The following is a 23,035-nucleotide window of genomic DNA, read 5'->3' as shown; positions in this document are numbered from 1 at the left end:
TTTTGACATGTCTTGGATAATGGATATTGCTACTTCTATTTGTAATTCAGCAAAATATACAGCGGTAATTCCATTTCTACTTTCACCACATTGGTAGTGAAACGATGAGCATAAACTTCACAGTTATTAACATTAAGTATTGGTACATGAACCCTTTTCTTTAAATTCAATTGCAAGATCTGTAAAACTGCAAGAGATATCTTTTGGCTGAGGTATATGGAAATTTGTCGAAATAAAGATAACAGATTCATGTAGGATCACAGTATTCATTTAAATCTTCACGATAAGCAAGTTTAATTATCAAGCAAGCCAACTGTGTAGCGTCATGTGCTCATCAATTTTCATTACATGCCCATTTTCATACTATCTTTCTGTTTGTTTCTTGTGTATTTTCATACTACATTTCTATATTTCTCGCTCTATGTTCCATGAAGGCCTACATGTATAATACCCATGCTTAAAAATTTTGAAGTTTGTTCTACGCTTGTTAGTAGGGCTTGGTACCTGAGTTAATAGATTGCGCACCAGGTGTATATTCAAGTATCACCTAATATTTCATCATAGAACTATAATCATCGGTAATGTTCATGTAGGCTACCTATAATGCAGCCACAAAAATAAGGGCAGTTTTACACCTCATATAGATAATTTAGTGTTTTTTCACTTTGTGACAATGCTGTGGGTTGATCATGACTTGGCGGAAATTTAATCACCAGCAACCTGCGTGGCTCTGTGCTATGAGTTTTAGGTGCTGCGAATCCGGTTTTGACGCTTCTACGTTGAGAAAATAGCATCGTCACTCTAAATGTCGTTAATGATATATTCTTTAATGCAAAACGATGTATGATCTCAGTACTCGAAAATTAATCGTCTGCCACTTCTCGACTCGGATCATAACATTTTTTACAGGGTTTGGATTAGAGCACTTGAATCATCAAGTCTGCAATCCAACATTCCTCGAGTGTGTCCATATTCAAGTCGAAATACAATCAATTTCTACTTAATGAATACTAGTCAGCCTTCATGTGTACCAGACCATGACCTGACATATTGATCTCGCATTCCGTCACATGCCACCTCATTTTTTCGCTCGTCTTTTTGTATTATCTTCTTTTGCTCTTCGTTCAGTGTGCATGCCTTCCCTTTACTTTGCCTAGGCCTGGGTAGGTGTCTGATTTCAAAGACTACACCAAATCGTATCGAGACCTTCCTCTTTTTCATTGCATCGCAGTCTTGTGGTGTTTTGAATTGATGAAAATTCTTGATGAACTGAACAAAATTGTGCTCGGCACTACTTGTTAGTGGATGCTGGAAAGATTTTCAAAATGTGTAACTCGTTCAAGTACTATAAGTCGGTTCTCCTGACACTATAGTTCAGCATCACAAACTAAAATAGTACATTGAACGCTCTCTCTTTCATGCTGGTGTCATATGTCATGTCATGTCATATTTTGTGATACGATTGTTGATATACGATGTTCTTTCCATTTCTCTACTAGTTGCTGACGATTACCCCTGAGGAGTGTCAGCCGAAAATATTCGGGTTCATTTCACTATGAATATACTATTCAATTGTATATTGAAGTTCTGTACCTCCAAGAAGCTCTTTAACTACAATTTTATAGTACGTTTTTGTTACTTACTGTAAAAAGTTTTCCCATACGATTTGGCTTGCCTGTTACTATGTAGGTACCTTTTTGCCATCGTTTGGTGTCCACTGTACATGTCTGTGTTTTATTGGCTTTCTGTAGAATAAAGAAGGGATTTCTTCTCAGATTTTGTTGGGACCCAAAAATGTGCTTTGCCCTATAATATTCATCGATGACATGTGGGATTCCATTTTCTTCCGAATATGATGATACCGAAAGTACAACTAATCACCAGTGTTGGTATGACTCGAGTCGAACCTTTTTCCTATGACTTGACTTAACTCCGCTCACTTTGCTAAAATGACTTGACTTAACTTGGCATATCAGAAATGTTGATTGACTCATGACTCGGTGAAAAATTCACGAGTCAATTTCAAGTCATAACATTATCGGTGTCGATAAAAATCAATGAATCTTGCATATGTTCAGATTGTTCGCGAAACGCTGGTGTAAACCGTGAGAGCGACCAATCATTTAATTATGGTGCGTTTTACTGAGTTGTTCACATTGTTCACTCACAAATAAATTGACCACAAAAGAAATGTTCGAAGTTAACAACTTATGTTGTCGTGAACAAGTAGTAAAGTAATTGAATAGTAAAATATATATTTCTGTTCCCTGTTCTTACCTTAACCAAACCTCTTGTTTTATTGAAAATGAATTGAAATATAGTTTACTCAATTATTGGAGTCGATTCGAATCGTATCATATCAATATGTATACATTGGTAATGTATTCCATCTTAACAATTCGTCTCTCTATTCTCTATTTTGGCTGGTAACTATAAACTGAGGCTATGCAATTACTTACGTAGTTCAACAGCTGTACGTATACGTGAGCGATACAGCACCATCTTGCGTATATATTTATATTCGTTCATCAGTTCAGAATAATGACCACTTAATCTGTATTTCAGACAGCTAGCAAAATGCAATGACATAATCATGCCTCATACTTCGAAAAGGCGACTTGACTTGAATTGTGACTTGACTTGACTTGACACGACTTGACTCGAGTCACCTCCAACATTCAAGTGACTTGACTTGACTCAAGTCACCTTTGAAAATCGATTAACTTGACTTGACTCGAGTCAAAATATGCAATGACTCGTGACTCGAAGGTGGTGACTTGATCCCAACACTGCTAATCTCACCTTGTGTATGATGTTACAGTTAGGCTACAGATATTATTCTAAAGTTTTTGAGTGAGGTATATATTTTGGCTATAAACTAGTCAACTGTGATGGAACATCTTCTGGATATTGGCAAGTCGGGCCATGCCCTCGACCTTCTATCGAAATTTGATGAGTTCAGAATCAATCAACAGTATTGCGACTTCATTATAAAAGTGGGAGAAAAGGAGATCTCTGTTCACAAGTGCGTCATTGCCGCAAGTTCTGAGTATTTTGCTAAGATGCTCAATCACGACACAAAAGAGAACATGTTGGGAATGGTTGATTTAAAGCATGTAGATCCTGAATGTGTGATGACCTGCATTGAAATCATGTACCGGGGACAAGCGTCTTTTCTGATTAGAAAAACAGAAAAACTAATGTATGTGGCGCATTTGTTTGGAATTAATAAGGTATGCGATGCAATGTCGCTTTTCTTGGATCAAAATCTTGACGTGGACTCGTTTTTCGACACCAGAAGTATTGCCGATAAATATTCCTGTCAACAATTACAGCAAGCATGCAGAAGTTTTGCTCGTGATCACTTTCATTCGATCATGAAAACTGCTGATTTCAAGGAACTTGAGTTCGATTTCCTTGAGGATTTGATATGCTCTGAAGATTTGCATGTGTTGGATGTTATTAAGTGCAAAGCGTCATTGATTTGGGTGAATGAGGATCTGGATCGCGCTGATCAACTTTTTGAATTACTGAAGTATATCGACCTGGAGAAAATCCCTGTCTACTATCGTAAATTTTTATCTCAGCAACCAACTGTTGCTAAATCCACCGAATGCATGATGCACATCATGAAGTCACTACCGGAGAAGTCAGATGTAGAAGCCAGTGATTACAAAGGTGACTGTACTCCGAATATTATAATAGTGAATGAGGATGGTTCTCGTCTTATGTGGTTTGACATGGACAGAGAGTCTTTGACAGAGCAGCGACATTTCAATGCTGAAGTTAGTTTGAGGCCATTTTTCATGGTAGTTGTGATGGACTGCTACATATATGTCGTTGATGACAAGTGGGATTTGTACTGTCGTAATTTTCTTGAAAATGATTCACCCTGGAGAAAACTTGAACCTGCATTTTTTGGATACCATACTGTAGTTGCACGTAAGCCCGGTATATTATATTTTACATGTCTTGAGTCTTTGGCCCAATATGACACAATCAATAACAAGTGGTCGAAGCTTCCCAACAAGCAATCCAGATTGTGTTTGTCTGCCTACACTATATCTCAGGATAAACTTCATGCAATTGGTGGTTTTGATTCATATCTTGGAAACTTTGCTCTGGATGTGGATTGTTTCAACTTTTCAACATTTACTTGGTCAGCTGGACCATCATTACCAGTTGAGAGAGCTAATGCAAGTGCATGTTCATATAATAAGACCATCTACCTTCTTGGTGGAATGACTGTGAAATATGAGTATGTCAACGACATTTTTCTGCTACCCAGTGATGAAAGTATTTGGACGATAATTCCAGTACAAGAACCTGAATTGGAGCGTTCAAATTTAAGTACTTATTGCATTGGCGGAAAGATATACGTATGTGGTGATTCCCGTGGTGAAATGATGCCGAGTCGCTGCAAAAGTATCCTCGAGTTCAATCCCAAAACTAATTTGTTGAGGACTGTGATGGACTTGAATAGCCATGACTTGAATATGCATGAAGTCTACGCAGCGGCAATTATCTTGTAACGCCACAAAACGTTAACGGATCAAATTCTTAAATTCGTGATTTTGCATATAGCTTGCCCCTGATTTTGTATACAACTTGCGAGAAAGCATGGCTCCTGCCTTCAGTTTTCCGTCCGTTATCTGTGATTTTGTAAACTTGTGTGGATGGCTCTTCGATTCACTATCCGTAAGTCCATATGATTTTTACTATTTAACCCTTCATTTCGCATTACTCTTGATTTGGTAGTTTTGGACTCGTGTGATATTTTGAGCCCATCAAAATGTTACTCTGTATGAATAAAGATACAAAAAGCTCAGATTAAATGTCCGGAAGGTTTTCAATATTTGTTTCGTTCGCCACAGAAAATGATTAGTTACATCGCTGATCTTGCAGAACGTGGGTTTGGATTCCTTTTTTGCTGGCTCCTCCCAAAATCCAGCTGTTTGCAAACAAGAACTAATGATGGCCTTGAGTACTTCATTTATGATTTAGGATTGATTTCGTTGTAGCGTTTTTGCATTTCTCGTACCTTCACATACCTGGTCAGTATGGCTGAACGAAATTTAGTCCTGGAATGATCCGATTCTGAATCGAGCGCCTGTCATTCTGAATCGTGCATCAGGCGCTGAGTCGAGTATTCACGTATCATTGATAATTATATCACAGCAGTTTGAATGATGTGAAAAATTGAAATATGTACGTTTCTTGCAACTGCAAAAATACAATGCCATCTCTACATCACATCAAAGACGGTATTTTTCTACCATGCCTGTTTCATTGCATTTTTTGGCAGTGGTGTGAGTTGATCATGATCGTGACTTCATAAATATCTCACATCCACTATTAAAACTATAATTCCTGCTGATAAGTTACTCATAGGGGCTAGGAACACGTAATTTCAATGCTGGAAATAATTTTATCTTCAACTCGACTCAAATCAATATAATTAATACTCGATTACGATTTGAGTACTCCAATCATTGCGTTCAGCCGTTATTTTCTGTGCTAGCCAAATTTTATTCAAATTTCTCTATTTTGGATCAACTGTGTATTCCTGAATTTTATTACATACCTCACAACAAGGCATTGACATTTCTTAGATTTCATCAATCACAGAATGTGCATTGCTCTGTACGTTTTCATTTGTGCAACTAATAGTATCTACTGTGACCCGATCACTCATGTTCAAATTTATAAAGCCTTAAGATATTGTTTTCCGCTGACATCTTTGAATATACTTTCTCTCGTATTCAATTGTAAGGAAAATGATGAAAGTATTGTTGAAATATACTGTCCAAGCTATTTTCAATTTCGATTCAGGCCAATATTCGTATACCTTCAAGACCAAACTCGTTCTTGCACACGACTGTACTGTCCATGTGTATGATTTTTCAGAATCGGAATTTGGTGTCCTATCTCAAAGTGCTAGAATTAGCTACATATTTTGGGTTGACTCGGAACTAGTCGACTGTGATGGAGCATCTTCTGGACCTGCATTGAAATCATGTATACACTGGACAAGCTTCTTTTCTGATTCGAAAAACGGAAAAACTAATGTTTGTGGCGCAATTGTTTGGAATTAATGGAGTATGCGATGCCATTTCACTTTTTCTGGAGAAAGATCTTGACATATTGCTGATAAGTAATTTTGTCAACAATTACAGCAAGAATGCAGAAATTTTGCTCGCGATCACTTTCATTTGATCATGAAAACGGCCTATGTCAAAGAACTTGAGTTCGATTTCATGGAGTATTTGTTTCCTCTGAAGATTTGAATGTGTTGGATGTTATCAAGTGCAAAGCCTCTATGATTTGTTTCAACGACAACTTGGATCGATCCAATCAACTTTATGATGTAATGAACCTGGAAAAAATTCCTACCTACTATCGTAAATTTTTATCTCAGCAACTTACTGTTGCCAAATCTACCGAATGCATGATGTACATCATGAAGTCACTACCTGAGAAATCAGATGTAGAAGCCAGTGATTACAAAGGTGACTGCACACCTGGCATTATAATGACGAACGGAAAAGTGAAACGTTTTATGTGGTTTGACATGGACAGAATGTCTTTGATCGAGCAGCGTCGTTTCAATTATAACGATAGTATGACACGATTTAACGCGATAGTTGTGATGGACTGCTACATATATGTCATTGATACCAATTCTGATTTCTACCGTCGTAATTTTCTTGAACATGATTCACCCTGGATAAAACTTGAACGTCCATTACCAGAATACCGATACGGTGAAGTAGTTGCACGTAAATCAGGGTAATTTTATTTAGCAAGTCATAATCGGATCGAGTCTTTGGCCCAATATGACACTATCAATAACAAGTGGTCGAAGCTTCCTAACAAGCAATCCATTGTGGATGCGTCTGCCTTCACGATATCTAAGGACGAGCTTTACGCAATTGGTGGTTTTGATATATTTTCATCAAAATTTGTGCTGGATGTGTAATGTTTCAACTTTTCAGCATCTACTTGGTCGCATGGACCATCATTGCCAGTTGAGAGAACTGATGCAAGTGCATGTACATTGAATAAGGCCATCTACCTTCTTGGCGGAAAAACTGTGAACTGTATGTATGCAACCGACATTCTTTGGCTACCCAGTGCTGAAAGTATGTGGACGATAATTCCAGTTCAAAAGCCTGGATGGAAGCGAATGGATTTCAAAACTCATTTTATTCTCGGAAAGATATACATATGTGGTGGATACAATGATGAAATGCTCTGCGATGATATCCTCGAGTTCAATCCGAAAACTAATTTGTTGAGTACGTTGATAGACTTCCATAGTGATGACCCGGAATATCTGAATAATAGAATCCATGCTTCGGCAATCATCTTGTGATGCCACAAAACGTTAACGGATCAAATTTTTAAAATTAGTGATTTTGCACACATCTTGCGTTGGGTTTTATACATCTTGCGAGAAAGCATGGATCTTTTCTTTAGTTTTTTGTCTGTTACCCGTTGTTTTATAAAACTGTGTTCATGACGCTTTCTCACTATCTGTAAGCCCAGCTGATTTAGACTTCGTGTTCCTTCCTTTCCAATTTCCCTCAATTTTGTAGTGTTGCGCTCACGTGTTACTTTGAGCCAATCAAAATGTTACTGAGTGGGATAAAAAAGACGAAAAGCATAATTTAAATGTGTGAAAGGTTTCAATATTTTTTATGGTCGCTACAGCAAGTCATTGGTTACACCGCTGATCTTACGTAATCTGGGTCTGGATTACTTTTCTGCTGGCTTTCTCCCAAAATCCAGCCGCTGGCAAACAAAACCAATTATTGTCCGAAGCACTGCATTTGAGGTTTGAGGTAGGGTTGAAACCATATCACAAGGTTCCGAGTCACAGGTCAGTCTCACTTTTATAGTTTTTACTCCAGTCAAGTCGAGTCATTTTCAATTCACGATCGAGTCAAGTCCGAGGCCAAGACAGCTGGTAGAGGGTCTAATCCGAGTCATAGTGTTGTGACTTGAGTCTCGAGTGATAAAGAATGGCTTACACTCATAATATAGTAATTCTCTTTTGTTTTAACAGTTTGTGGCCCAATTTCCGGAGTATCGAGACTTACATATGAAATACCAATAATGTGGTAACTTTATTCTTCTATGTTACAATGATATGTCTGTCGTGTCTGTCCTGGTCTCGAGCCATATGACTTGGTTCAAGTACAAGTCGAGGCAACAGAAAAACTGAGTCGAGTCATTTCAACCATTCGAAAAAATGATTCGAGTTCGGTCAAGTCACCAAAAATCACGACTTGGGTCGGACTTGACTCGAATCATGACTCAAGTCATTACAACACTGGTTTAGAGTTGATTTCGATGTTGCATTCCTCATAATGTCACAGGCCTTGTCAGTAGGGCTTGGCAAATTTCAATACTTGAATGATTGGATCCTAAATCGAGTATTGGACATCGAGTCGAGTATTCAAGTATCGCTGGTAATGATGTCACAGCAGTATGAATGATGTGGAAAAATGAAATATGTAAGCTTGTTGCGACCACAAAATACAGTGCCAGTTCCACATCACATTAAACAATATATGGTATTTTTCCTACCATACCTATTTCATTGTACATTTTGACAGTGGTGTGGGTTGATCATGACTCCACGGATATCTCATATCCAATATAAAAACCATAATTCCCGTTGATAAATTACTCATAGTGGCCAGGAACACGTACTTTCAGTACTTGGAAACAACTTAATCTCACTACTCGTCTCTAATCGTTATAATTATTGCCCGATTAAAATTTTGAGTACTCGAATCATGGTGTCCAGCGCTTATTGTCAGTATTAGCTCAATTTCAAGTGAATTTTCTGTATTTAGGATCATCTGTGTATTCCTGCAATTTATTACACTGTAGATTAAATTATGGACTTTTACTTAGACTTCGCCGAAACCCCAAATGTTCATGTGCAGTTGTGCATGCTTGTTTTGTGATATGTTGATCGATATAGTGACTACATTTATCTCTCACGTATTGAACACCGCTTCACAACATAAAATATAAATGTGACGATAGTCCTTGTTTTCAATGCACAAGCATTTTAATTTATTCAGAATAAGGGTCTTTAAAACTAAAGACGTCACAGAGAAAACTTTGAGCTTTGTCAACTTCTTGGCACCCAATGATGTGTTTTGACCATTTTTTGACGAGATAGAAAAAGTCACACTGCACTTTTACAGTCAATTCTAATTGAAATATCATCTTTGTAATGTCAGCCTTATATATAAATATCTTTTTATCACTGCTGCAGTCGGTTTCCACAAACAAAATATCAGTGTTGTGATGACTCGAGCCATGACTTGACTCGAGTCACCTTTTTCGAATGACTTGACTTGACTCGAGTCACTTTGCTGGAATGACTTGACTTTACTCGGCACATCAGAAATGTGGATTGACTTGTGACTCGGAGCAAAATTCACGAGTCAATTTCAAGTCATCAAGTAATCGGTGTTGATAAAAATCACTGTATCTTGCATATGATCGAATCGTTCGCGAAATGCTGGTGTAACCCGTAAGAATGATCAAGCATTCAATGATCGTGCGTTGCACTGATTCTCCATTATTCTCTCACAAATAAATTGATCGCAAACGAAGTGATCGGAACTTACAGCTTTCGGGGTCGTAAACTAGCATATTAAAGTAATTTATTAGCAAAATGTCTATTTCTGTTTTCTGTTCTTACCCTAACCAAACCTATTGTTTGGTTGAAATTGAATTCGAATATAGTTTATATAGTCCTCAACCACTGGTGCAGATTCGAATTGTATTATATCAATTTGTAAATCGGCAATGTCTATTGCATGTTATCAATTCTTTTCTCTATTTTCGCTGGTGACTAATAACTATAAACTGACGCTGTGCTGTACGTATATGTGAGCGATACAGCGCTTTTTTGCCTTATATTTAACTCTATATTCGTTCATTGATTCAGAATTGATGACCACTCAACCTGTCTATCAGACAGCTAGTGAAATGCAATGACGTAATCATTCCTCATACTTAGAAAAGGCAATATGAAACTTGAATTGTGACTTGACTCGTGACTTGACTCGACTTGACTCGACTTGACTCACCAAAAATCAAGTGACTTGACTTGAATCAAAATGTGCAATGAATCGAAATGACTCGTGACTCGAAGGTAGTGACTTGATCCCAACATTGCAAAATATACACAATTTTATTAATGGATCTGCTTACTATTTTTAGATTGCTGAATAAAAATAAAAGAGTTGGCATATCTCTGCTGCAGCTCTGCGTCCATAGTCGTTTGTCAATACCTCGAATTATTAATCCTTGACTGACTTGAGAATTTGAACGATTGGCGGTAGCTGTAAATACAAGACACGCAGCAAGTCCATAGAGGAGCACAGTTAGAGACGCTTTGTCAAATTTGTGGCAAGTCTGGAAAGAAAGTCACAAGGAACACTGTATATTCATTCCGCAATGCCGTACCACGAATGTGACGTTTGCGGTCAATTCTACAGCACAAAAAGTGATTTGGAAAAGCACTTGCTGATTCACACTCGTACGGTGAGCCTTTTCAAATGTGAACTTTGTTATAAATCTTTGGCCAGTAAATACCGTTTAAGTCAGCACTCTCTGATACACGCTGGTGTGAAGCCTTTGCAATGTGGACTTTGTTTCAAATCATTGTCCTCTAAATGGAATTTGAGTCATCACCTACTGCTCCATTCTGGTGCAGAAACTGTGACCTGTCGAACTTGTGCTCTGCCCTTCGGACGAAGAGATGATCTGAAAAAGCACATGCAGTTCCATTACAGCACTAAAAATTTCACGTGTGAAATTTGCGGCAAAATTCTAAAAGAAATGAGAGGTTTGAAGAATCACATGGTGCACCATTTTGACGTTAAAAGTTTCAAATGTGAAGTTTGTGAAAGATCATTCTTCACAAAAAAAGATTTGAGAAACCATAGGATCATCCATACAGTTACCAGTATCAAAAAGTACGAGTGCGAAATTTGCGCTAAATTAGTCTGCTCAAAGACGTCTTTGGAATCACATATGCTCATCCATTCTGCCAAAAGCTTTGAATGCCAAGTATGCGGTAAACTTTTCCGACAGAAAAATTGTCTGAGAAGTCATTCGAGGATGCACACTGATGGTATAGAGTTCAAATGTGAAATATGTGGCTCATTATATAGCATGGAGAGTAGCTTGGAAAGACATATGGCGATCCATTTGGATGTGAACAATTTTTCGTGTGAAATATGCGGCAAATCGTTCAAGCGAGGACCGGATTTAGCGCGCCACATACTCATCCATTCGCATACTAAAGATGAGAGACATGAGTGTGAGACATGTGGAAAATCGTTCACCACCCTGCTGTATCTGGCAAAACACACTTTCATCCATTTTGATGTGAAATTCGAGTGTGAAATCTGTGGCAAACGTTTTAGTCAAAAGCAATCCCTACAGCGACACATGCTCATCCATTATGGCGTGAAATCTTTTAAATGCGAGCGATGCGACCTTTCATTTAACCAAAAGTGTTCTCTGAATAGGCATATGCGTATCCATCTGAATATGAAAGATTTCAAGTGCGAAACGTGTGGTCAAGCGTTTGTTCAAAAACATTCTCTGAGGCAACATATCAAGAGCCATTTGGACGTGAAAGATTTTGGGTGTGAAATATGCGGCAGGTTATTTGTCAGGAGTTCTTGTTTGAGGAACCACATGCAGGTCCATTTTGACACAAAGTAACTTTGAGTATGTAACGATTACTTTATTTTTTACCACTTCAATATACCTGAATTAATCGTTACTTGACGTTCATTGTCATGTGAATTGGCATGTCATGGAGAATCTGCATGCTTTTCTAAATTAAATATTATGGATGATATTTTCGGGTCATATACTGGACTTAGCATTTGGAATGTGCTAACTTGCATGCAATTTGCAGGATGGATGTCTCTTGACATCAGGCGCGTAGCCAGCCGAAAAATATGGGAGGGGTTTGAAATGAAGAGGGCGGGGTTTCGATTTTTATAGCATCAAATTCATTAGGGTTAAGTAATGCGTAAATGACGATTATACAATCGCCTCGCGTTGACGAACTTACGCGTATGATAAGCTTGCCAACGTGTCCGGAAGTGCTGTTAATTAGCGAGTCCCTGATCTCTCGCGAACAATTGAATACGCGAGCTTTCTCAACGCGTATTACGCGCATATCAACGCATATTACGTGTAACCTCGGCGACGATTTGCACAAGTCAAAATGTCAGAGTTGTTATGGAATCTGTTCTATAATGGCACCGATTTCAGGTGGTTCAATTTCAAACTTTTCTCATCTTTTATAACTCAAGCATTGACACACATCTTCCGATGGTTATGTTCAAGTATTAGCGAAAATCAATCAAGTATGTACGCACCGTCGCACGTACATGTTTGAGGTCGATTGCGGACATTCCATGTCATTCAGTTTAGCGATGTCATTCTTTAATCACAATCGCAAATCCGCATACAATCCATCGAGAGATAGGAGCCAAAGCATGCTAGGCCTGAGACGCGATCGTTATTAGGCTAGCGATGATATCTTTCGTATCAGGCATATTGCGGATGCGATTGTTGTGTAAGCCAACGATGATATAGTGCGGGACAGGCAAAGCAGATGCGATTGTGCAGGCGATGGTATAGTTCGCACCGGGCCTATTGCAGATGCGGTTCTTCAAGCCAGTAAAACTAGGCTTGGTAGAGACGTGACAAATCAGGCTAGCAACGATTGCCGAGCGCGCGCCAATCGATGACTTAATTTCGCAATCATCTCAGCGAGATCGATTCTCGTTAGTTTTTGCCGTGCTGGATGCAATCGTTGCTAGCCTGATTTATCACGTCTCTAACAAGCCTAGTTCTACTGGCTTGAAGAACCGCATCTGCAATAGGCCCGGCCAATTGGCCGCGCGCAAGCCTGGCTTGGCTGTGTTAAAGGATTTTGGCAAAAAAATGTTAGCGTAGATTGAAGAATGCCGTTCGAATACAGTGTTCTTCAGATAACCTGTTGCTATTTCTTTGTTCTTTGTTGATATTAAGCCGTCAAATTGTAGATCAAAGTTGCGTTGCCGTGTATCGGTGAATGCGTGAGATTAGGCATCCAATTGTTGAAGCAAAGACCTAATAGAGTTCTAGACTTGATGAGATCGCGGACCACGCGACAATTATGAATTACGCGCCGCCAGTGAGGTGAATACTGCAATACATCTGATATTATTAATACTAATTACGCGCGTTCGGAAAAGCGACGCGACGAGTTGTAGCTACACTGTGACTGTGATTACATTATACGATATAACGACCTTGTCTCCCTTGCACGCACGTGAAAAAAAGCCCTCTCTCATCTACTGTGCACACGAGAGAAGACGCGAGAAAAAGGCCATCATATGTATCGGTCATATCATTGCGCAAGAGCGTGCTACAAATTAGCTAGTGCTACCGACCGACGAAATATTGAAATGCATCGAGAGGGGTTTCGCGTAAATGGAAGGGGTTTCGCGCTTCAAAAGTCGGGGTTTCCGACCCCCGAACCCCCCCCCCCCCCCCCCTGGCTACGCGCCTGCTTGACATTCTCGACATTTCCGTATTTTGTTTCATTATTGTTTTGCATTATGGTCTCTGTTGTATAGGTAAGGCGTTTTCTTCATGTCGTAAACCAGATCACCGTCAATTCGTTATTTTCTTAGTTTAACAGTTTTTAAGAGCAACTTGGAGGTACAAAACTTCAATATACAAATAAATGGTATATTCATATTGAAATGAACCTGAATATTTACGCCTGACACTCGTCAGGGGTAATTTTCAGCAACAAGTAGAGAATTGGAAAGAACATTGCATATCAACACTCGTTTTACAAAGTATGACGTCAATTGATAAATGCTGGCAACGTCTTATTAGCGATTCAAGCTTTCATCAAGGCTGTTATTGATACCACGGTTCTCAATCTTCCCCTCTTCTTTATCAGCTGATTTAGGATTTACAGTTTTGTCATTGTTCAAGTCAAATTCTGTAGCGACATGTGCCTGTCAATTTATATTGCTTGACCATTTTCCTACCATCTTTCTGTATTTCTCGCTCTGTGTTCCATGTATTCCTACATGTATCATACTGATGCTTGAAAAATTTGAAGTCGGTTCTATGATTGTTAGTAGAGCTTGGGAAAATCGAGTAGGCTACCTGAGTAATAGATTGAGAATCGAATGTGTATATTCGAGTAACACTTATTATTGCATCATAGAACTATGGCGATGATAATGTTGATATATGCAACTCAAATTCAGCCACAAAGAAAAAAAACATACAGTTTAACACCACATTTAGATAATATGTTCCTTTTCAAACATGCCGATAAGGCGTTGTCTTCATGTCGTAAACCAGATTACCGTGAGTTCTGTATTGTTTTAGTTTTACAGTTGCTCCACATTTGTGAGTGAAATTGTCATAATAACCGCAGGGATTTATCAACGTGTTCTATTTTTGAAGACTCTTCTGTGTTGTGTCTAGGGTTGTAGTCAAGTCACAAGTCAATATTACTTTTAGAGATTTTGCTCGAGTGAAGTCGAGTCATTTAAAACTCACCGCCAGGCCAAGTCCTAGTCCGGCTCAAAGACAAATGGTTGAGACTCAAATACAAACCATAGTGTTCCGTGTTCCTAGTTCAAGTCTAGTTCAACTCAAACTTTTTAAAAGCTCCTCGGTGATATCGAAGGCCTCAATTCGAAAGAAACTCATTTTCATCAAGTCTTAACAGGTCTAATTGAACGTACGAAGCAATTGATCTTGGCCCTTTTTTTCTGGTATCGTTCCTGATACACGAGATTTGAATCAATCCATATATATTTTTGTTTTGACATGTCTTAGATATTGCTACTTCTATTTCTAATCCAGCAAAATATACTGGGGCATTTCCACTTTCACCACATCGGTAGTGAAAGGATGAACACAAACTTCAAAGTTATTAGAATTAAGATCATCCACCATTTTCTTTAAAGTCAATTGTAAGATCTGTAAAACTGCTAGAGATATATTTTAGCCAAGTTGTATGCAAAGCTGTCGAAATGCAGATACAATATGCATGTAAGATCATAGTATTCATTCAAATCTTCACGATAAATAAGTTTTGTTATCAAGGCAAAAAAACTCTGTAGCTTCATGTGCTCATCAATTTATGTTGCTTGACCATTTTCGTACCATCTTTCCGTTTGTTTCTTGTGCATTTTCATACTATATTTCTGTTTTTCTCGCTCTATGTTCCATGTAGACCTACATGCAGGGCTTTGGAGCAGCGTAAATTTTAACTGCTCCAGCTCCGGCTCCTGAGCTTTCTTCCCTCATACATTAGCTCCAGCTCCGGCTCTGAAAATTATCGAATGGGTTTGTCTATATCAGCGGTGGCCAACGCGCGGCCAGCGGGCCAAATGTGGCGTGCGAGAGGGTTTTGAGTGGCCCACGAGATAATTTCCTATTTTATTATCGGAATCCTGTTATATTATCGAAAATGAATTGCTCAGATTATGAACTTGCAAGGCCAACCAAAAATAACAAGTCTGGCTGCGACACTTGAGATGTTGATGACTAAAATATCAGTTCCGACGCATTGGCAGATCCAGGGTCCAGTCACATTTTTAGTAGATCTTCGTACATTACAATAAACTAAAATAGTAGTGAATTTTTTCTTCACGCTTCGTGTGTTTAATTGTCACACGATTTCATGTGGAGCTCCGGTGAAAATGCACGGCTCCGCCTCCAAAGCTCCAAGTGTATCGATATTCAAGTCAAGTATAATCAATTTCTACTGAATGAGCATGAGCAGTTTGAGCACTAGCCAGCCCTCAGGTGTACCAGATCATGACCTCTGACCTGACGTATCGATCTCGTCTTCCGTCACATGCCACCTTATTTTGTCATTTGTCTTTTTATATTATGTTCCTTTACTCTTCGTTCAGTGTGCATGTCATCCATTTTCTTTGCTTGGGCCTGGGTGGGTGACTGTCTGGTATCAAAGACTAGCCTACTTCTAATCGTTTCGACACCTTGCTTTTTTTCATTGTTTCGTAGTCTTGTGGTGTTTTGAATTGAGGTAAATTCCTAATGAACTGAACTAAATTGTACTCGACACTACTTGTTAGTGGATGCTAGAAAATTTTCAAACAGTGTAACTCTTTTAGTACTATAAGTAGGTTCTTCAAAAACTGTGGTTCAGCATCACAAATTGCAATTTTATAGTACGATTTTGTTACGTACGCTAAATAGTTTTTCCGATGTGATTCGGTTTGGCTGTTACTTGGTTGGTACTTTTCTTCCATCTATTTGTGTTCACTGTAAATGTCTGTGTTTTTTTGCTTTCCGTAGAATAAAGAAGGTATTTCTTCTTAGATTGTGTTAAAGACCCTAACATGTCCTTGGCCCTGTAATATTCAATTTCTTCCTTAGTATTCTATCTACTGTCACCTAAGCCCAAGGATATCACTCTTCGCTAACATGTGGGATTACATTTTCTTTCCTATCTTTATGTTAGGACTATGATGATACTGTTGCATAAATATGCTACAACTAAACTCACCATGTATCTGATGTTACGGTTACAGTTTTATTCCAAAGTTTTTTAGTGAGCTATATATTTTGGTTTTAAACTGGTGAGCTGTGATGGAACATCTTTTGAATATTGACAAGACCGGCCATGCCCTCGACCTTCTCTCGAAATTTGACGAGTTTAGAATCAATCAACGGTATTGTGACTTCATTATAAAAGTGGGAGAAAAGGAGATCTCTGTTCACAAGTGCGTCATTGCCGCAAGTTCTGAGTATTTTGCTAAGATGCTCAATCACGACACAAAAGAGAACATGTTGGGAATGGTTGATTTAAAGCATGTAGATCCTGAATGTGTGATGACCTGCATTGAAATCATGTACACTGGACAAGCTTCGTTCCTGATTAGAAAAACAGAAAAACTAATGTACGTGGCACATTTGTTTGGAATTAATAAAGCATGCGATGCAATGTCACTTTTCCTGGATGAAAATCTTGACGTGGACTCGTTTTTCGACACCAGAAATATTGCCGATAAGTATTCCTGTCAACGATTACAGCAAGCATGCAGAAGTTTTGCTCATGAAAACTTTCACGCGATCATGAAAAGGGACGAATTCAAGGAAGTTGATTTCGAATTCCTGGAATATTTGATTTCCTCTGAAGATTTGAAGATGTTGGATGTGATCAAGTGCAAAGCCGCGATGATTTGGTTCAACGAAAACTTGGATCGATCCAATCAACTTTTTGACTTATTGCAGCATATTGACCTGCAAAAAATACCCATCTCATATCGTAAATTTTTATCTCAGCAACAATCTGTCGCCAAATCCACCGAATGCATGACGTACGTCATGAAATCACTACCGGAGAAATCATATGAAGAAGCCAGTGATTACAAAGGTGGCTGTACTCCTGGTATTTTGATGGTGAATGTTGATCTTTCTCGTCTCATGTGGTTTGACATAGACAGAAAGTCGGTCACTGAGCTACGGCCATTCAATTATATACCAGGCTCAGTTGTTGTAATGGAATGCTACATATATGTTATTGATCTCAAGTATGATCTGTACTATCGTAATTTTCTCGAAAATGATTCGCCCTGGAAAGAACTTGAACGTTCATTTCCATATTACAGGAGTGTAGTTGCCAGTAAATCGGGTAAATTTTATGTAGCAAATAAATATCCGAGCTGCTGTTTGGCTCAATATGACGTAAATAATAACCATTGGTCAAGGCTCCCCCGCAAGCAATATAGAACTCTTTCGTCTGCCTTCACTATTTTCCAGCATAAGCTTTATGTAATTGGAGGCTCTAATGAACTGAATAACTATCTGCAAGATGTGGAATGTTTCAGCTTTTCGACATCCACTTGGTCAATCGGGCCATCCTTACCGGATAAGAGAACTGGTGCAGTTGCATGCACCTTGAATAAGAGCATTTACGTTCTTGGTGGACTTAGTGGCAAGTCAGTGTATGGAAGCAACATTCTTCTGTTGCCCCATGACGCATGTATTTGGACGCAAATCCCACTTCCCAATTTGCAACGTTCATATTTTGTGACTTATTGTGTTGGCGGAAGGGTATACATATGCGGTGGATTCTTTTCTAACAGACCATGCACGAATATCCTCGAATTCAACCCCAAGACGAATTTGTTGAATACGTTGATAGAATTCGATTGGCAAGACGTGAAGTCTCTGGATCTCAACCTCTTTTCGGCAGGAATTATTTTGTGATGATGCATGAGGTCTTTGTAGTATTATTTCTGCACAAGTAGTTGTGTTTTTCAAGAGGTGTCAGTTAAAGTGGAACTAGAAACTAAAATATTACGTAGTCCCATAGGCGCCGAACCTGTCAACCGATAGTATTGTGTTGACTAGAAGGACATTTAGGCGTCCTTCGAGGACACTTTCAATTTATGAGTTTTGATTCATACAGTCCAGAGTAGATAACTGGTAACGGTAATCGCGCATGTGTGGTAGACCATCCTGTATATTACGGTTTACAAATGTGTCTATACCCCACCAGAAACCAACCATCGAATTCCCCACCAGTTGAAAACCACTGGCCTAGGTGGTAAATAATATGGTATTTTGTGACCATGCGGATTTCATTTCAATTTGTGATATTGCTGTGGGTTGATTATGACTTAGCTGAAATTTAATCAACAGTAACCTGCGTAGCTCTGCTATGAGTTTTGGATCCTGTGAATTCGGTTTTGACGGTTCCACATTGAGAAAATAGCGTCAAACTCTCGTTGACGATATACCTTTTCATGGAAAGGGGCGTTCCATCTTAGTACCGTACTCAGAAAATAATCATCTGTCACTTCTCACCTCAGATCGTAACACTTGTTACATGGTTTGGATTAGAGCATTCGAATCGTCATCTCGTCGGCTATCCGGCATTCCCAGAGCGTGTCCAAGTCCATATTCAAGTCGAAATACAATCAATTTCTACTTATTGAACACTAGTCAGTCCTCAAGTCTACCAGACCATGAAGTGACATATCAATCTCGCCTTCCGTCACATGCCACCTCATTTTGTTTCTTGTCTTTTTGTACTATCTTCTTTTGCTCTTCGTTTAGTGTGCATGTGCATGCCTTCCATTTACTTTGCTCCGGCCCAGGTGGGTGTCTGATTTCAAAGACTACTCCAAATCGTTTCTACACCTCACTATATTTTCATTGTATCGCACTCTTCTGGTGTTTTGAGTTGATGAAAATTCCTGATGAACTGAACTTAATTGTGTTCGTCAGTACTTGCTAGTGGATGCTGGAAAGATTTTCAAAATGTGTAACTTGTTCAAGTACTATAAGTTTGTTCTCCTGAAACTGTGGTTCAGCATCACAAACTACAATTTTATGGTACGTTTTTGTTACGTACGCTAAAAAGTTTTTCCGATGCGATTTGGCATTCATTTTCCAGGTGCTAGGCTGTTACTTGGTACGTACTTTTCGGCCATTGTGTTGTGTCCACTGTACGTGTACACTGTACATGTCTGTGTTTTGTTGCTTTGTGTAGATTTTGTTGAGACCCAGAAATGGGCTTGGCCCTGTACCATTAAATTTTTTGATTTATTTCTATCATCTGTCACCTGAGCCCAAGGATATCACTCTTTGCTAAAATGTGGGGTTGCATTTTCTTTCCTATCCATATGTTAGGAATATGATGATACCGTTGCATAAATATAGTACAACTAATTTCACCATATGTATGATGTTACAGTTACCGATATTATTCTAAAGTTTTTGAGTGAGGTATATATTTTTGCTATAAACTGGTCAACTGTGATGGAACATCTTCTGGATATTGGCAAACCGGGTCATGCCCTCGACCTTCTATCGAAGTTTAATGAGTTCAGAATCAATCAACAGTATTGCGACTTCATTATCAAAGCGGGAGAAAAGGAAATCTTTGTTCACAAGTGCGTCATTGCCGCAAGTTCCGAGTATTTTGCAAAGATGCTCAATCACGACACAAAAGAAAACATGTTGGGAAAGGTTGATTTAAAGCATGTAGATCCTGAATGTGTGATGACCTGCATTGAAATCATGTACACTGGACAAGCATATTTTCCTATTCGAAAAACGGAAGAACTAATGTATGTGGCGCATTTGTTTGGAATTGATAAAGTATGCGATGCTATGTCCCTTTTACTGGAGAAAAATCTTGACGTCGATTCCTTTTTCGATACCAGGTATATTGCTGATAAGTATTTCTGTCAACAATTACAGGAAGCATGCAGAAGTTTTGCTCTGGATCACTTTCATTCGATCATGAAAACATCCGCTTTCAAGGAACTTGAGTTCGATTTCCTTGAGGATTTGATTTCCTCCGATGATTTGAATGTGTTGGATGTTATCAAGTGCAAAGCGTCAATGATTTGGGTCAATGACGACTTGGATCGTGCCGATCAACTTTTTGATTTATTGAAGCACATCGACCTGGAGAAAATCCCTGTCTACTATCGTAAATTTTTATCTCAGCAGCCAACTGTTGCCAAATCCACCGAATACATGATGCAAATCATGAAGTCACTACCAGAAAAATCAGATTTAGAAGCCAGTGATTACAAAGGTGACTGTACTCCTAGTATTATAATGGCGAATCCGGAAGTTTCACGTCTTACGTCGTTTGACATAGACAGGAAGTCCTTGACCGAGCAGCGACATTTCAAATATACTGATAGTATGAGTAAATTCAACGCAGTAGTTGTGATGGACTGCTACATATATGTCATTGATATCAATTATGATTTGTACCGTCGTAATTTTCTTGAAAATGATTCACCTTGGAGAAAACTTGGATGTGCATTTCCAAGATACTATATTGTAGTTGCATGTAAATCAGGTAAATTTTATTTAGCAAATGATTATCCGAACCGCTTTTTGGCACAATATGACACAGTCAATAACAAGTGGTCGAAGCTTCCCAACAAGCAACCTAAAGTGGTTTGGTCTGCCTACACTATATCTCAGGATAAGCTTTACGCAATTGGTGGTTATGATCTATTTGCAAACTTTGTGCGGGATGTAAGATGTTTCAACTTTTCAACATCTACTTGGTCAGTTGGACCATCATTACCATCGAAGAGAGCTCAAGCAAGTGCATGCACCTATAATAAGACCATCTACCTTCTAGGCGGAAAAATTGTGAACTCTGACTCTGACTCTGAGTTTGACTCTGACTCTCAGTCTGAGTCTGAGTATGTAAACGACATTCTTTGTCTACCCTTTGATGAAAGTATTTGGACGTTAATTCCAGTAAAAGAACCCGAATTGGAGCGGTCAAAGTTAAGTACTTATTGTATTGGCGGAAAGATATACATATGTGGTGGATACTGTGATGATTTTCAGCCGTGCAGTAGTATTCTCGAGTTCAATCCCAAAACTAATTTGTTGAGTACGATGATAGACTTGGATAGCCATGACTTGAAATCTCTTAATCATGAAGTCTATGCAGCAGCAATTACCATGTGACGCCACAAAACGTACACGAATAAAAATTTGTGATTTTACATATAGCTTGCCCCTGATTTTATATACATCATGTGAGAAAGCATAGCTCTTGCCTTTAGTTTTCTGTCTGTGATCTGTCGTTTTGTAAAACTGTGTGCATGACTCTTTCTCACTATCCGTAAGCCCATCTAATTAATTTTTTTCATCCTTACTTTCGCATTCCCCTTGATTTTGTCGTGTTGCACTCAAATGATATTGTAAGCCAATGAAAGTGTTTCTGTGTGGGAACAAAGACACAAAAAACTGAAGGTAAATGTCCGAAAGATGTTCAATATTTGTTTCGGTCACCAGAGCATATTATTGGTTACACCGCAGATCTTGCAGAACGTGGGTCTAGATTACGTTTCTGTTGGCTTTCTCCTAAAATGCAGCCGCTGGCAAGCAAAAACCAATGATAGTCCAAAGCACTGCATTTGAGGTTTAGGATTGATCTCGATGCAGCGGTTTGCATTCCTTGCACCATCACATGCCTTCTTAGTAGGGGGAAATTGAGTGCCGTGCTGGAATGATTTGGTGCTTAATCGAGTATTTATTGTCGAGTCGAGTATTCAAGTATCACTGATAATAATATCACAGAAGTATGAATGATGTGAAAAATTCTAATATGTTCGTTTCAGGCGACCACAAAAATACATTGCCAGCTCTACAACACATTAAAGATTATACATGTTTTTTTCACCATGCCATTCTGACAACGGTGTGAGTTGAACAAGATGTCGCTTCACAGTTTTCCCATATCCACTATTAAAACTATAATTCCCGATGATAAATTACACATAGCGACCAGGAACAGGTAATTTCAGTACTTGAACCGACGTATCTCACTACTTGTCCCGAATCATTAGCATTATTACTCGATTCAGATTTGAGTACTCAAATCATTGTGTCAAGCCCTTCTTTTCAGTGCTAGCGCAATTTTATGCAAACTCTCTGTATTTCGGATCAACCGTGTATTCCTGAATGTTATAATATGCCGTAGAACAAGGCATGGACATTTCTCAGATTTCATCAAGTCACAGAATGTGCATTGCTCTGTAGGTTATCATTTGTGCAACTAATAGTATCTACTGTGACCTGATCATTCATATTCAAATTTGTATAGCCGAAAGATATTGTTTTTCGCTGACGTATATGAAGATAGTTTCTCTCATCTACATTTGTAAGGAAACTGATGGAAGTATTGTGTCCAAGCTATTTTGCATTTCATATGCTCATATGCCTTCATGACGAAACTCATCCTTGCACACGACTGTACTGACCATGTTTATGATTTTACAGAATCATATTTTGGTGCCCTATCTCAAAGTTTTTGAATTAGCTATATATTTTGAGTTGACTCGGAACTACCACGTCGACTGGGATGAAGCATCTTCTGGATATTGGCAAGACGGGTCATGCCCTCGACATTCTATCGAAATTTGAGGAGTTC

At 38.7% G+C, this 23,035-nt stretch overlaps 3 protein-coding genes across 3 annotated transcripts; all 3 read left to right on the top strand.

Annotated features, from left to right (window-relative positions):
* Positions 1 to 640: 640 nt before the first annotated feature.
* Positions 641 to 22,846, top strand: LOC145435102 (kelch-like protein 25). Its single transcript, XM_080312374.1, has 2 exons — positions 641 to 1,129; positions 19,174 to 22,846. The coding sequence occupies exon 2, from the start codon at positions 19,798 to 19,800 to the stop codon at positions 21,565 to 21,567; it is 1,770 nt and encodes a 589-aa protein (XP_080168500.1). The 5' UTR covers positions 641 to 1,129; positions 19,174 to 19,797; the 3' UTR covers positions 21,568 to 22,846.
* On the top strand, positions 2,488 to 5,909 carry LOC145435110 (kelch-like protein 24). The gene has a single exon (XM_080312383.1). The coding sequence runs from the start codon at positions 2,892 to 2,894 to the stop codon at positions 4,530 to 4,532; it is 1,641 nt and encodes a 546-aa protein (XP_080168509.1). The 5' UTR covers positions 2,488 to 2,891; the 3' UTR covers positions 4,533 to 5,909.
* LOC145435118 (uncharacterized) lies at positions 8,499 to 11,800 on the top strand. The gene has a single exon (XM_080312391.1). The coding sequence runs from the start codon at positions 10,489 to 10,491 to the stop codon at positions 11,764 to 11,766; it is 1,278 nt and encodes a 425-aa protein (XP_080168517.1). The 5' UTR covers positions 8,499 to 10,488; the 3' UTR covers positions 11,767 to 11,800.
* Positions 22,847 to 23,035: the final 189 nt, after the last annotated feature.

The sequence above is a fragment of the Botryllus schlosseri genome, chromosome 3 (genome assembly GCF_051294905.1).
Source record: "Botryllus schlosseri isolate E-star chromosome 3, Bs_hap1, whole genome shotgun sequence".
Classification (NCBI taxonomy): domain Eukaryota; kingdom Metazoa; phylum Chordata; class Ascidiacea; order Stolidobranchia; family Styelidae; genus Botryllus; species Botryllus schlosseri.
Note: the sequence above shows the minus strand (reverse complement) of the source record. Positions and strands in the feature narration are given on the sequence as shown.